Below are 14,361 nucleotides of genomic sequence, written 5' to 3'. Positions count from 1 at the left end.
TATAAAGCATTCTGAACATTTATATCCTTTGCTAACAACAAATGCTTTCTGATGGAAAAGAAAAAAACCTAGGAGATGTCAGAAATGATACATTGCTGCTATAAGAAACAGAAAAAAACAACACCCATGAAGCCAAAAGGAAAGAGTGAGAAAAACATAATTGAAATAAAAGACCAGGAGGAGAAAGCAGGGAACATTACGAGGGCTGTTTGGAGGAGGTGCTTTCGGGAGTGTCAGGGCTGGTGCTCTGCAATGGTCAGGGTGGTGCGTGTTATAGTGATGGTTGGTGTGGAGGCTGCTGTGGTTGCTGGCCCAGGAATCCCAGGTAAGTTGCCTGTCGCTCCTCTGAATTTTCACTGCCCATATGAAGTGATGATGAGAAATAAAAACAAACAAACAAAAACAAAGAACCAAAAAAGAGGAAAAGTAACTGAATTGCCCAAATTAAAAGTATAACAAAAAACAAAGCTGCTTGCAAATAAAAACAAATCTATTTGGCTTTGCCCTTTTCTCAGTGGTCAGCAAAATAGATGATTAACATAAGGGATGTAAACTTTTCATCTTCCCAAGAATAATGCATATCTTTCCTCAGCTCGTTTTTTCTTCTTTTAAGATGACTACTGAATCAATTTCTAATCTCCCCCGCTGCTTTGCAGCAGAGATTAAAAACTTTTTTTTTTTTAACTTAAAAGTCAGCCCCTCAAAGATCTATGGCACACAATTAGTAATTAAAGATTTGCAAATCTTGGTCAGTTAGTAGCACTTGTTTTGAGAAAAAGAAAAGAAGGAGCAATAAATCACATCAGTGCATGATTCAAGTGGTTTACTAGTCACACATCAGAATTTACTGCTCTGACATTTTAATCGCACTACAATCCATCACTTGGACTTCATTTTCCTCAACAATAAACCACTCTAATCATCTATCAGTATCAGAATCTTATCTGCATCCCATCTAATAAGGAGAAGATGAAAGTCTCTATATTTTATGATTTTTTGAAAAAGCATATTTATATTAGAAATAATTATTAAAATATTTCACATGTTTTTATATTTCTTTGATGTCATAAAATTTTAATAAAGTTTATTTCAAACTTTATTAAATAAGTTTGAAATAAACTTTATTAAAATTTCAAATTGGCATCCCTTTTATGTTTTAGAAAATCTTTATCATGTTTCCATTCCAGTTTCAACGTTAAGATTTGATATTCCACCCAGTGTTCTGAAATATGAGCAACATAATGTTTGTTTTTATGTCGGATATGAAGTTTTTCATTTAATAATCTTAAAGAACTCAAAATAACATATGAACTTATTTTATTTTTCTAGAGGTGGGGTCTTCCTGTGTCACCCAGGCTGGAGTGCCGTGGTGTGATTATAGTCCACTGTAATCTTGAACTCCTGGGTTCAGGCAATCCTCCCGCCTCAGCCTCCTGAGTAGCTGGCACTACAGGCCCATGCCACCATGCCCAGCTAATTTATTATAATTTTTTATTTGTGTAGAAATGGGGGTCTGCCTATGTTGCCCAAGCTGGTCTCAAGTGATCCTCCCGCCTCAGCTCTGAGTTGTTGGGATTACAGGCATGAGCCACCAGGCCTGGCTTAACATATGCATTTATATCTCCTTTTACTTTGATGATTCTGGTGTTAGGTGTCTTACACGTGAATATGTAGAGAGGTGAAATACTCTATGCATTGAAAAGAGGGGTCATTTAGAAAAGAACTTAAGTTATATCAACTGTGATGCCAGTTGAATTGGTCAATTCGCATCCTTTCTAGAATGAAACAGTACATGAAAAAAAAGCACTAGCATGGACAGATCACTGTGGGGTGAAGCAGACCTGGGTTTCAGCTCTGCCTCCAGCCCTTCCTCTCTGTATGACTTTGGCCAGCTACTCAGCCACTCTAAACCTGGATCTCCTCAAACGCCAAATGGAGATCATGGAATCATCTACCTCACAGGGATACTGAGAATTAGGCAAATACGGTGCTTAGCATGGTGCTGGTACACAGAAGAAAAACAAATGAATTCAGAGTATATTGATTTGTCTACTTTTCCATCTATGTGCTAACAATAAAGTATCTTTTAAAGGAAATAAATTTATCTTTCACTCAACAAATTTCACTCACTGGACATTTAAGTTTAGAGAATTTCTCAGAAATCTGCAGCAGAAACTTTCATAGCCACTATAATTTTGTTGCCCTAAACCATCTGGCCTGCTCCTTCTACTCAACTGCTTTGTTTGTGGTTTGGATTCCCCCGTCTCTCCACTTTCCTAATTCAAGCTGCCACCTCCTTCATCTAGACCACTGTAACACCTTCAGACGTGGCTCCGCAACTCATCTCCTGCATACCCACCTTTCACAACACAGTTAGGGTGGCCTTCTAAATACGTAAGTCAGATCATGCTACTCCTGTTTGAATAGCTTACTTTTTTTTTTTTTTTTTGAGACAGAATTTCACTCTAGGCTGGAATGCAATGGTGCAATCTCAGCTCACTGCAAACTCTGCCTCTCAGATTCAAGCGATTCTCCCATCTCACCCTCCCCAGTAGCTGGGATTATAGGTACCCACCACCACGCCCAGCTAATTTTTGTATTTTTTAGTAGAGATGGGGTTTTGCCATGTTAACCAGGTTGGTCTCGAACTCCTGACCTCCGGTGATCTGCCCGCCTTGGCCTCCCAAAGTGCTGGGATTACAGGCGTGAGCCACTGCGCCCAGCCTGAATAGCTAACTATTACAAAGAGAATCAAATGCAGCCCCTGCCTATCTTGCTAGTTTCATCCCTATCACTCTCCCCAACATTTGTATATTTTAGCCATACTGATCTTATATCTACTCTTAGAACAAGTCAGGTTCCTTCCTGCCTCAAGGCCTTCGCACTTGCTATTCTTTTCCCAGTTGTTTGTATGACTGCCTCCTTCTCATCATTCAGGTCTCACCCAAGGTGCCACCTCCTCGGAGAAGTTGTTGCTGATCTCCCTGGCTGAAGGAGCTGCCCTCCCCGTGCTATCTCATTATTGTTTTACATTCTTCATGGTACTTATTGCTGTCTCAAACAGCTTTATTTATTTAATATATTTTTAATGTTTGTCTGTCTATACTAGAATGTGAATTCTATAAGAGTAGGGATATACTTTGTCTGTCTTGCTCATTAAATATATTCTAGCAACTAGAACAGTGCCTAGTATATAATGATTAATATATGAATGAATGAACAAATGCATAAATGAACAGGAATATCAGCCAGAGTGTCCATGTGAACACTGCAGCAGCATTTTCCTTGAGATAAAAGAGTATTTATTGCAGAGGATGTCCCTAACGGATTTTGTCTCACCATCCTCATTCTACTTTGGGTATACAGGAAGACATTTTAGCAAGATGCAGTTATTACTGGGTCTGGCCAATTTACAACCACAGACACTTTAGCGTACTTTTCACAAAGTACCATCTGTTTCAAATGAAGCCAGGGTACAGTGAATGCACTTTGGGATTCTACACCCACCTTTTGACCCACTTCTTCACTGAGAGCTTTGAAAATTACTGGGCATTTGTTAGGACTGCCAAGCACAATTAATAAGTCAATAAGGAAGATATTATTTACCACCTATTGCTTCCCCAGACTGTGCCAATTGCTGCAGGCAGGTTAAAGGTCATACTCTTTACCTTGATCTTGAATTATTACTGGGGATTAAATTTTCACACGTATAAAATAATTAAGAGACAAAAATAAGATAGTGCACAAAACTATATGCTATGGATGATGAATGCAAAAGGTGTTGAACAAATAATGTAGGACAGAGAAGACAGCTGCTGCCTATTTTGAATGTACACTCCAAATGTTTTCTGTTTTACAGTGGTATACTTGATAGGCAAGTATTTCCAGAGTTTAATAATAAGATGTTACATTTTTAGCATGTCCTATCATCTTGCAAAAAGCACTTACAGACACGCTCTCATTTAATACTGCCGATAATCATAGCCTACTTTCACTGAGTACTTATATACTGGGCACTGTGCTAGGTGCTATTTGATCGATTAGCTCAGATAATGTTCAGAATATTCCTTTGAGGCAGGTATTATTATGACCCCCATTTTACAGATGAAGCAACTGAGGTATAGAAAAGTTGGGTAACTTGCTTAAGGCCCCACGTGGTGGAGTCAGAGGTGAAGCTCTGGACATGTGATCCTGAAGTCCCCACTTCAGCCACCAGACATACCACCTCTTCCTATGGGTATGTCTAAGTCCCTTTTTATGGATAAGAAAACAACACATTTAAAATATTACGGTTTGTGTATCATTTCATGGTGACATCACTACTGTAGTCTCAAGAGATATATGACCACAGAAGTTACTTTTCTTTCTTCTCTAATTGCAGCCTCTTGCTCTGTTCAGGATGTCCCAGAGAGCAGACCACAGCGGCTCCAGTGGTAGCCCTAGAGCTCTCAAATGGAAGGTCCTCCTGGTACTAAATGTGTTGAGTCTAGTGACTCTGGTCACATTTTCCTTTCCAAAATGTCAGTTTCCTTCAATCCAATTATGTCTCCTGAAAACCCTCAGTGGGAACAATTTCTAATGTCACTGAAAACTCATTTTTTTGTCAGCTTCTTTAATGCTGCTATATATCAGTGAAAGGCATAGCTAATCTCTTATTCCAAGTTGAGATATTCATTTCTACATTGCCCTGAAAACTCTTTGGTGTATGCTTTGCTGCTAACAAAATCTGGAAATTTGGGAAGTGTGTTGAGAGACACACTGTTCAGGCATCAGAGATCTTGAAAAAAACAATCAGAACTTTCTTGTGGAGAAAGGGTAAAACTATGTAAAACTCCATTAGTCAAAAATGTAAGTTTGAGAATTGTAAACATAATAATAATTTTGTGTTTGTTTTTCTTCTTTACTATGATTTAATTATGTTTAGGAGCCAAAATGTATTTCCTCTTGGAAATGCAAGTCTGATTTTAATGTGCAATACAGAGGAAATGCCTGCTTGATAAGAAAGACAGGGAACAACTTTCAGTAAATGTAGATGATGGAGTCAGAAGTGGAAGCTGGAATTACTTAAACTTCTATCAGCTTCCTATCCCTGCAACACAAACAACATCAGGTCTTCCACAATAAAGGCAAAATTCATTCTTAGTCCATATATTTTAGTACATAAATTAATCTTAAGTTGCCTTGGCAGGTTAAAAAGTTTAATATTCCATGAGTTGAAAACATTTGAATTATTTATGAATTATATATAGGGCCAACTAAAGAAAAATAAAAGAAGTTGTTAAAGACGCTAACATTTTAAAAGGGTGTGGTATGCATTTCCGATTCGCTGATACCAGAATTTAGCAAGCAAAACCCCATGCTGAGAGAGCACTACAGTGTGCATTCTTATGGCTACTGTGCTTCAAATCCAGTGATGACTGCCAGTTAATTTAAAGAAACTTAAACAGCTTCAGAAATCTCTCCTCTCTGCCAGAGTGCAGGAAGGGCCCACGGGGCCTCCTGATAGGAATGGTGTGCATCCTTGTGAACAGCACCTTCCCACAGCTGTTTGCATTTCTATTCCAATACTGTGATGCTGATTTTCTTTTCATAACCTGCCTATGCTGCATCATTTCTCTACTCCAATGTGTAAAATTAAAATCTGATAAGGGTAATGTTGTACTAGAGATTTTCATTAGCTTCAGGGCTGTCTAAGCGCCATTTAATTAAAAAGGTTACATCCAGCTGACTGATTTAGTATGAAAATTATCTGGTCCCTCTTTCCCCCCACTCCAGACTGTGGAGAAGTACAGTGCGTTTTAGAAGGTGGGAGACACAATACAAATGACCCCCTTATAAGCAAAATTTCAATTTCAGAGAAAACTGCACGGTGTCTAAACATACAGAAATGCATTATCCTCCTTCAGGCCACCCTGACAATACTAGTGAGGCCTCTAATTTCAAGGAGTACAAAGGATTGCTGTTTGGTTTAAGGAACAGGGCAGGAGAAGGAGTAGGAACAAAGATCCTACTGGAGAACTTGACTTCATTTGATTTGGGGCTCAAAGACCCCTTTCTCGTACCAGGTTTTGCCTAAAGATGCCTAGGTAGATGGTGTAAACACTCGGCAAATGTATCTGTGAATTTCAAGGGAGTGAAAATGCAGATACCTTCAGCTGACACTTTTTATTGAATAAATGGAGTCAAATATTCTGATTCTCCCAGACAAGATTTTTGGTCACGCAGGTTGTTCTCTATCCTAAGAAAAAAACTACACTGGCAAAAGACAAAATATATTGAAAACTAATGCTTCACATAACTGGTTCCCTCTGATTCCTGCCAAATATTTGAAGGTTCTGCCATCAAAATCCACTTTGCTTATTTATTTTTAAGTGAGAGTTTTACTATTTGCCTTCGTTGGCCTTCATCTAGACTGGAAATTCAAAATGAATACCAGGAAGTCAAATTATTTGCCTTCTCTGCACATTCAATTTGCACCAAAGACTTTGTAAAGAAAAAAATACTAAATAGCACTAGCCTGAAAATTTTTTCCTTGATGTTATGGTTTCAAGTAAATTATGTGTGGCTTGGAAAAAAGACTTTGGAAGATGAATTTGAGTAAACAAACACAACCTTGTTTTAAAAAGAAATGATGAGTCTGATCAACATGGTGAAACCCTGTCTCTACTGAAAATACAAAAATTAGCTGGGCATGGTGGTGGATGCCTGTAATCCCAGCTACTCGGAAGGCTGAGGTAGGAGAATGGCTTGAACCCAGGAGGCGGAGGTTGGAGTGAGCTGAGCTCATGCTACTGCACTCCAGCCTGGGGGACAGAGTGAGAATCCATCTCAAAAAAAAAAAAAAAAAAAAAAAAAAAGGCAGAATGAGACCCAGTCTAACTCTGCTAGAGGGAGCAACACTGTGAGGGCCAGACAAAGAGCTTGATCCAGGTAGATATCTCACCATGGTCGGGCCCCTTTAGGGCCAGCCGTGTCTGATGATGGGGAAGGATCTCAAGCTTGACCTGGTCAGTGGTGTTGGCCAGGAACTGGGTTGCTTCTGCAAGTGTACAGTACTCCATGCTGGTCCCGTCGATGGAGAGGATGTGATCTCCCACGTGCAATGCCCCACATCTACGGAAAGGAGAAATACTCGGTAAGAGGTGGTGCCTACCTCTTTGGAATCTGACTTTCATGTATCTCATAGTTAAACTTTCACACAGTTTTCAGTTACTTAAAAAAAAAAAAGAAAGAAAAGTTTGAGTGTTATAGGAAACACCATCTGTCAAATTTTAAGTACCTTGAATATGAATAAGGAGGTAAAACCTTGTGGAAAATACAGAAAAATTCAAGGAAATGTTTTCTCTTGTCCTTCTCTAAAAAAAAAAAAAATCTTATTTTGGAGTGCTTGTGTGGAAAATTGAGGGAAAGTGAGCAAGAGGAAAGGGAAAAACAGGAAAATGTTTCTCCTGGACTTTTGTCTGTGTTTGTTTGTTCTAGGCATTTCTATCTGTAAACATGAGTTGGTAAATCTTCGGAATCTCAAACATGACTCTCAGAATTGGAATAGGGTCTCTTTTATGTGTGAAGAATAACTTGGGGAGATTTCAGTAATACTTCCTTGGAATCCTCACACAAGCTCCAAGATCACCAGTTCTTTATTATTACATTATTCTGGAGTTGAACATGTATTAGTGTAAAAGCTCTTGATAATGGTAGAAATTATGCAGGAGTCAAGTGAGTAATAAAACCAGGCCTGCATGGTGAGTCAAGGGGAAAGATGGGGGCAGGGAAGGGGCTGGCTGCTACATCTTGCTGAGCTCAAGAGCTGGCTACTGGATGAGTTGAGAAAAGTTGGCACAGCCATCAGCATCTCCACATACCAGTCAAGTGAACAGCTCCTTAAACTGGTTACCCCCTGCAGAATGCGAAAAAACAGAGGGAGAAAATTAAAGCACCCTGCGCCACTGAACTGGAGAACACCCCTGGATCAATGGCTGTCACTGATAAGGACTGAATGTCAGGTAAGACCACAGTGGAGCTATAGACTGACCACACTACTGGGGGTTGCTGCAGTTCACTGCACCATGGCTGGAGGTTTTCCAGGCAGGTTGAGGGGCACATAGAGAAGAGGGCTGGAAACATACAGGGGAGACTGGTCATTCAGGTGCAGTATATCTATAAATTCCCAGTGTGAATAGTCTATTTCTCAAGACAAAAGCATTTCAAGTCATCTCTTCCAACTAAAAACGTAATTCCACATTTTTTGCACTTGGAGTGCTTTAGCTATGGGAGATGAGGTTTTTCTTACCAGGAGCTGTAAAATAATTTATTAGATGGAAAGGTAGTCTTTTTTTCCTTCCCCTTTTACCTTGCAAGTATAAAACATTAATTAGAAACATGAAGTTTCATTTTTATTGTGGCATTGAAGCGAATAATATTTTAAGAGACCCTCGAAGGTTGTAAAATCCTAAGATTTACATGCTATGAGAGTATAGGACTTTTTTCAAGTATTGTAAAAAATATTTTAAAAAGTATTGTTTTATTTATTTAAGAAACAAAGAAATCAGATTTTATGGTAGCAGGATTTAATTGTCAACAATTCAGGAAAACCCATCACTGCTCTGCACGGGGTTTAATAAAGATCTACTCCATTACCCTACATCAAGAACAGGCTAGTGCCCTACGACACAGCAAGAAAACTTGCTTAGTTGCTTGTTTTTTTTTTTTTTTTTGGTGGCTAAAGGCCACACCAAACCACCAAACATCTGGATGAGGTGAAGTGACATTATGGGGTGGCTGACACATAGGTGAATTTTTAAGCCCTACAACAGTAACTTGCTTCTCTGTGTGAAACCTGTATAAACTGGCAAGAGAACTGTGTGTGTGTTTGTGTATGTGTATGTGTCTATGCATGTGTATATGTGTATCACAAGTGTGTGTACATATGTGTTTATATATACTTAAAATTGCACACATGCACTTTTGAAAAAGAGGCACTTTTTTTTTGTTTGTTTGTTTTTGAGATGGAGTTTCGCTCTTGTTGCCCAGGCTGGAGTGCAATGGTTCAGCTCACTGCAACCTCTGCCTCTTGAGTTTAAGTGATTCTCGTGCCTCAGCCTCCTGAGCAGCTGGGATTACAGATGTCTGCCACCACGACTGGCTAATTTCTTGTATTTTCAGTAGATGGGGTTTCACTTTGTTGGCCAAGCTGGTCTCGAACTCCTGACCTCAGGTGATCCGCCCGCCTCAGCCTCCCAATGTGTTGGGATTACAGGCATGAGCCACCACGCCTGGCGGAAAAGTAGGCACTTTCTACAATACTTACCTGTCTGCAATACTTGCAGATTTGATTTTGTCTATGACAATGACTTGTTTGTTACAGCACATCGAGGTAGTTAGGGCAACCCCAAGGCTGGCACCAGGAGTTTTGGCAACTTCGACTAGTAGTGGCCCGGATGCTGTTGCCACAGAATCTGTCAAAGAACAAATTTCAGAAAGCAAAACAAAATAAAACAAATAAGCAAAGACGTAAAAGAAAAAGATGAAGAATATTCAGTTTGATGTTAGCTTGTTAGTTTTATCACTGATACTTAGATTTCCCTCCATATAATATCCCCACAGCCAATGATAAATTCATAGGGCACCTCTTAACACACCTGTTCCATTCAGCTTGTACTGTATTAATGTATGTGTAATGTTCATCTCTTCAATGAGATTTTAAGGTTCATGTCACTTGGTATAATACCTCTTGTATCTTTATCCCCTCCATAGTGCTTGGCACAATGCCTAGCATATACTAGGTTTTTCAGTAAAAGTTTTTTAAATTAATTACTTAATTCGATCAATATCTTAGCACCTACCAGGAATAAATAGATGGATAGATGAATGAATGGATGAAAGGATGGATATAAAAAAGGAAGGAAAGAAGAAAGAAAGGGAGGGAGGAAAGGAGGGAGAAAGGAAAGAAGGATGAGTGGGTGGATAAATAAAAGAATGACAAGATGGATGGAAGGATGAATGGATGGGTAGATAGATGATTGGAAGAATGGATGGATGGATGATGTCTCTAGCCAAGTAGTAGGAATGGTCCACTAAGTTGAATTTGTAAAGGTTTTGGGTCTTTCCCTCCTCTGGAACTCACTTAGGATCACCTCCCTCTCAAGCATAACTTCATATATGCTTTATTTTTGACTTGGAACATTCTTTGTTCCTTCAGCTCCTTCTAACATTCGTGGACTCAATGCCAACATCAATTCCTTGGGAAGCCTAAGTCGTAATTTGGTAAGATGACTTTCACATGTGCTTCTACAGTCTGCTGTATTCCTGCTGTTGTAGCATACATTTCACTGGTTCATAGTGGCCAGTATGGATGATGTGCCTGTGTTCCTTGCCAGATTGTAAGCATGCTTGAAGGCAGATACTATGTCTTGTCAATCACACCATTCTCAGTGCCTGGTATAATGATTAGCACATCGGAGGTATGCCACTAATAGTTGTAGAATGAATGCATGAACAAATGAGAAAGTTCATGATGTTGCTTAAAGCTCAGAAGAGCCACACGACACAAGGGAAAGAGTCTGGGACATGGAATTAAAACATCTGGATTCAATTCCCATTTTCACAATATTTGTGTCATGGTATCTAAGACAAGACCAGTTACTAAAACTGTCTTTTTATTGTATTTTGACAAAATTGACAATTAACAATACTAAAACTTTCTAAGCCTGCTCGCTTACCTATAAAATGATATCTTTTCCACAATGTTTATTAAAACCAAACCAATGAACAAAGCACTTTGTTACACATATAGGATATTTTCATTATTGCTATATTATGACCTCAAGCCTTTGAGTCATCTCATTTTTCAAGACTGCATATTGGGTCTGTAATCCATTTCTAATTTTTGACTGTTCTGATGTTTGACACTCCATTAATACAATTTTGCCTTTCTGTAAGAACATCTTTATCATCAAGGCCCCACTCAGATATAGTGAAATAGGAAATCTGTATTCCGATTGCTGAAGCTCAGGTAATATGCATTGAGTCATGAAGCTGAAAGGTCCATGGGAGAGAGCCATCTTCAGTTTGAGATAAATTATTTCTTAAAGTAAAGATGACAATATCCAGGTCAACAACATGCATATCCAGTGCTAAGGATTCTTGCATGTATTAACACCATGTTTCCTGACTCGTAAGATTGAAATGTTAGTCCTTAAAAAGGTTAAGAGATCATTAGGGCCTATACCTCTTCCTGTCAATTCCAGAGCAAGCAGAGTTTCATTAATAATATCTGCAAGAAGCCAAAGGTCTTAATCTACTAAGAGTTTTTGGCTCTGGGGTATTACAACTACCCCAGATCCTACGGTTGATTTGCCCATGAACCTAACTATGGTGGATGCTACTCTCTGCTCTCACTCACCTTGCTGTATTAATTTCCCTGATCTCCTGACATCAGACTAGGACCAATGACAATGTCCTGGCTTCTCTCTCTCCTTCTCCCTCATTTGCTGCTTTGTTTCTCTCCAGAGTCTCACCTGGTCATCGTGCGTGCTGCCTTACTCTCACCTGGGAGTTTTCAGTGAGTGGGCCCTGTGCCTATGTGCAATGGTAGTTTGCACCTCATGCGTCTCAGTCAGGAGACCCTAGTAAAGAATACTTGTCAGTCCCTGCAGCCTCTGTTTTAGTTGTCCTTCTGTCACTAAGGTGGTTAATTTGCCCACCTCTCAATTTTAAAGAAGATCTGTGGTTGAGCTCAGTGCACACAATGTGATGCCTCTGGCTCCACCCCCAGCAGTTGGCCTTCCTCCTTCTGTTCCTTAAGCATGCTGCAAAGCAACCTTTTTCTGCTCAGCCAAACCCCACATGAGCTCTGGCCTACCAGGGCCTTTTCTCACATTACCTTTCTAGAACTTTAGAATGACTAATTTTGATTTCTCAAACCCACTCTCCATGGTCTTGTTGGATTTTAACAGGTATGTTTGTGGGGTGACCATCACTTATTTTCTTCCTCATGGTTTTGTCATGTCTAAAGATAAATTTATTTTGCTTAACAGGTGAAAATGATAAAGTTTCTAGATTACTTACTACTTAATCTCTTTTAGAAATGACAGAAACTGCTAGGTGTTCCCTGATATCTCATCTTCTCTTCTTTTGTCAGTAATAGGGTTTCTAAGTTTTAGCTGAGCAAATGGCTGCCCAGTTAAGAACCACATTTCCCAGCCTCCCTTGCAGCAAGGTGTAGCCACAGGACCAGGTTCCAGCCAATGGGAAGTGAGATGTGACATGTTTCAGGATGTGCTCTTAAAAAGAATGGCTGTGCCCCCCTCTCCCTCATTTCCCCCTTGCTGGTGAAATGTGGGCTCAGAACTGGTAAGCCATCTTCAATCATGCAGACAAGAGCATCAAGCCATGAGATAGATGAAGCCTAGGTTCCTAAAATCTTCAGATTTCTCAAGAGATTGAGAAAGAAACTTCTATCATCTTTATGTGAGCATTGTGAGTTTGAGTCTTTGATACAATGACTGAATTGGTATTCTAATAGGCCTTTTCATTTGAGAGGACTGCACCAATGTATCTGTCTTGGACTATTATTATAAGAAGTGGCTATTTAAAGTAGGTATTTGCAGGTGTAAATTTTATAAAACTACAACCAATCATTACTCAATACTCACACAAAGTATTCACTTTTCTAAAAAGTACTAAATCATGATTAAACATGAGAGTTTTTAAAGAGGTCATCAGGATATTCAAAAGGTATTTAAATATAAACCCTTTAGTTTTTTTTCCTGCTGGCCTGTATATTTGTCAAAGTATTAAAACTTATATTTTTTTGTGGTTTTAATGTTCCAATGATCATGAAGAATTAACATGAAATTGTTCTGGTAGAAAGAAATGACAGGAGTAGGAATATTAAGAAGCTTAGGAAAAGGATGCCAGATCCTCTGCCATCATTAAATTAGAGGGCGAGAGAGAGAGAGCATCCACAGCTTCTACAGTAGCTTCTGTGACTGGAAACTAGAATAAGTCTCTCTTCAAGTACAACTTGCCCCATTAAGGCTTGAAAAAACAACAAGTGCAATATTTCCATTTGGGAGATGCAAATATGCAATTAATGAATCTCTTTTAAAACTTAAAGTAGAAAGCTTTACAGTTCTGAGATAAGACTAATTCAAAGTCATGGTTAAGGGAAGAGGCAGTGTGGTGTTATACGGGACTCAAGGCTGGAGCTGAGGACCAGCTAGAGGGTGGTTCTTGCTATATCATCAACTCAGCATGTGGCCCGAGCCATCATCTCCCTTACACCTAATTTTCTTCACTTGTAAAATGAAGAGATTTGAATAAAACTTCCCTAGTCATGACAATCTGTGAATCTACAGAGAAATAATGATGCCAGTTAAGTAGCTCTCCAGAGAAAGTTAAGGCAGGTTAACCAACTTTATGAAAATATACACTAGCTAGAATCTAAATCCCAATATCCTACAAATCAACAGAAGAGGTGAGCTGCTAGATAGAAAAGTGAATCCTGATAACTGATGTTTATAAAGGTGGGATGAAAATCCTCAGATCTTTAAATATTTGGATGACAATAATAACATCCTTTAAAGACTGAGTTTGGAGGGGTATCTTCCACCTTCAAAGAGACATCACATAATATGAAGCTTCCACATTAAGAAGTTTCCAGGGCACAACTACAACTTTCTAGCAAGATTCTATCATAGTAAGGTCCTAATCTAACCAGAAAAAAATGATGAAGAAAAAAGGGTGCTTATCTCATGAAAGACAATCAGGGCTTATTGATAATAGTTAACAGAAGCTCAGTCTTATATTATCTCACCTCAGTAGCCCACAGTTTCACTTACCTCAGTCACTCTTAAATCCAGCACACATCATTCCCCCAAGCTCATATTTATCACTGAGAACAATTTTTGGACGTCTCCTAGGAACATCGACACATGTCCCAAACTGAAGAGTGAGACCACCCTACTCCATTGCTTCTGCATGTTTCCTTCTCCAGTGGTGGGTTCATGCTGCACTCCATCACACAAACCAGAAACCCAGGAGCCATCCCTGGTCCCATCTTCTCCCAGATCCTTATAAATTTCTCTTGATTTTACCCCCTAAATAGCTCTCAATTTCATCCTTTCTTTCCATCTTCACGATCACCATTTTAGCCCAAGTTACCATCATCTGATTTCCCCACATCCTCTCATGCCCTTCACCTTCCCCAATCCAGAGTGATCCTTTAAATTGAATATCTCATCGCATTAATCCCAAGCTTAAAACCTTAAAACAGCTGTTCTGGTAACGGAGTACAGGTTCTTAACATGGTCTACAAGGACCTGTACGATCTGGCTTCTGCTTCCTTCACCAGTTTTATCT

The 14,361-nt window shown here is 39.3% G+C and overlaps 1 protein-coding gene across 28 annotated transcripts in view; it reads right to left on the bottom strand.

The window, feature by feature from the left end:
• LOC105473429 (glutamate receptor interacting protein 1) overlaps nucleotides 1–14,361 on the bottom strand; it is a 711,108-nt gene that overhangs the window by 106,504 nt on the left and 590,243 nt on the right. For 16 of the 28 annotated variants that reach the window (XM_011727248.3, XM_011727253.3, XM_011727245.3 and 13 more), the window contains 3 exons: nucleotides 9,308–9,455; nucleotides 6,944–7,113; nucleotides 201–356 (listed from right to left, as the gene is read on the bottom strand). In XM_011727248.3, the coding sequence (XP_011725550.2) occupies nucleotides 201–356; nucleotides 6,944–7,113; nucleotides 9,308–9,455 (474 nt within the window). The remainder of the gene's footprint in view (nucleotides 1–200; nucleotides 357–6,943; nucleotides 7,114–9,307; nucleotides 9,456–14,361) is intronic. The other 12 variants (XM_071071489.1, XM_071071493.1, XM_071071485.1 and 9 more) reach the window with 1 other exon arrangement.

Source organism: Macaca nemestrina, chromosome 10 (assembly GCF_043159975.1).
Source record: "Macaca nemestrina isolate mMacNem1 chromosome 10, mMacNem.hap1, whole genome shotgun sequence".
Classification (NCBI taxonomy): domain Eukaryota; kingdom Metazoa; phylum Chordata; class Mammalia; order Primates; family Cercopithecidae; genus Macaca; species Macaca nemestrina.
Note: the sequence above shows the minus strand (reverse complement) of the source record. Positions and strands in the feature narration are given on the sequence as shown.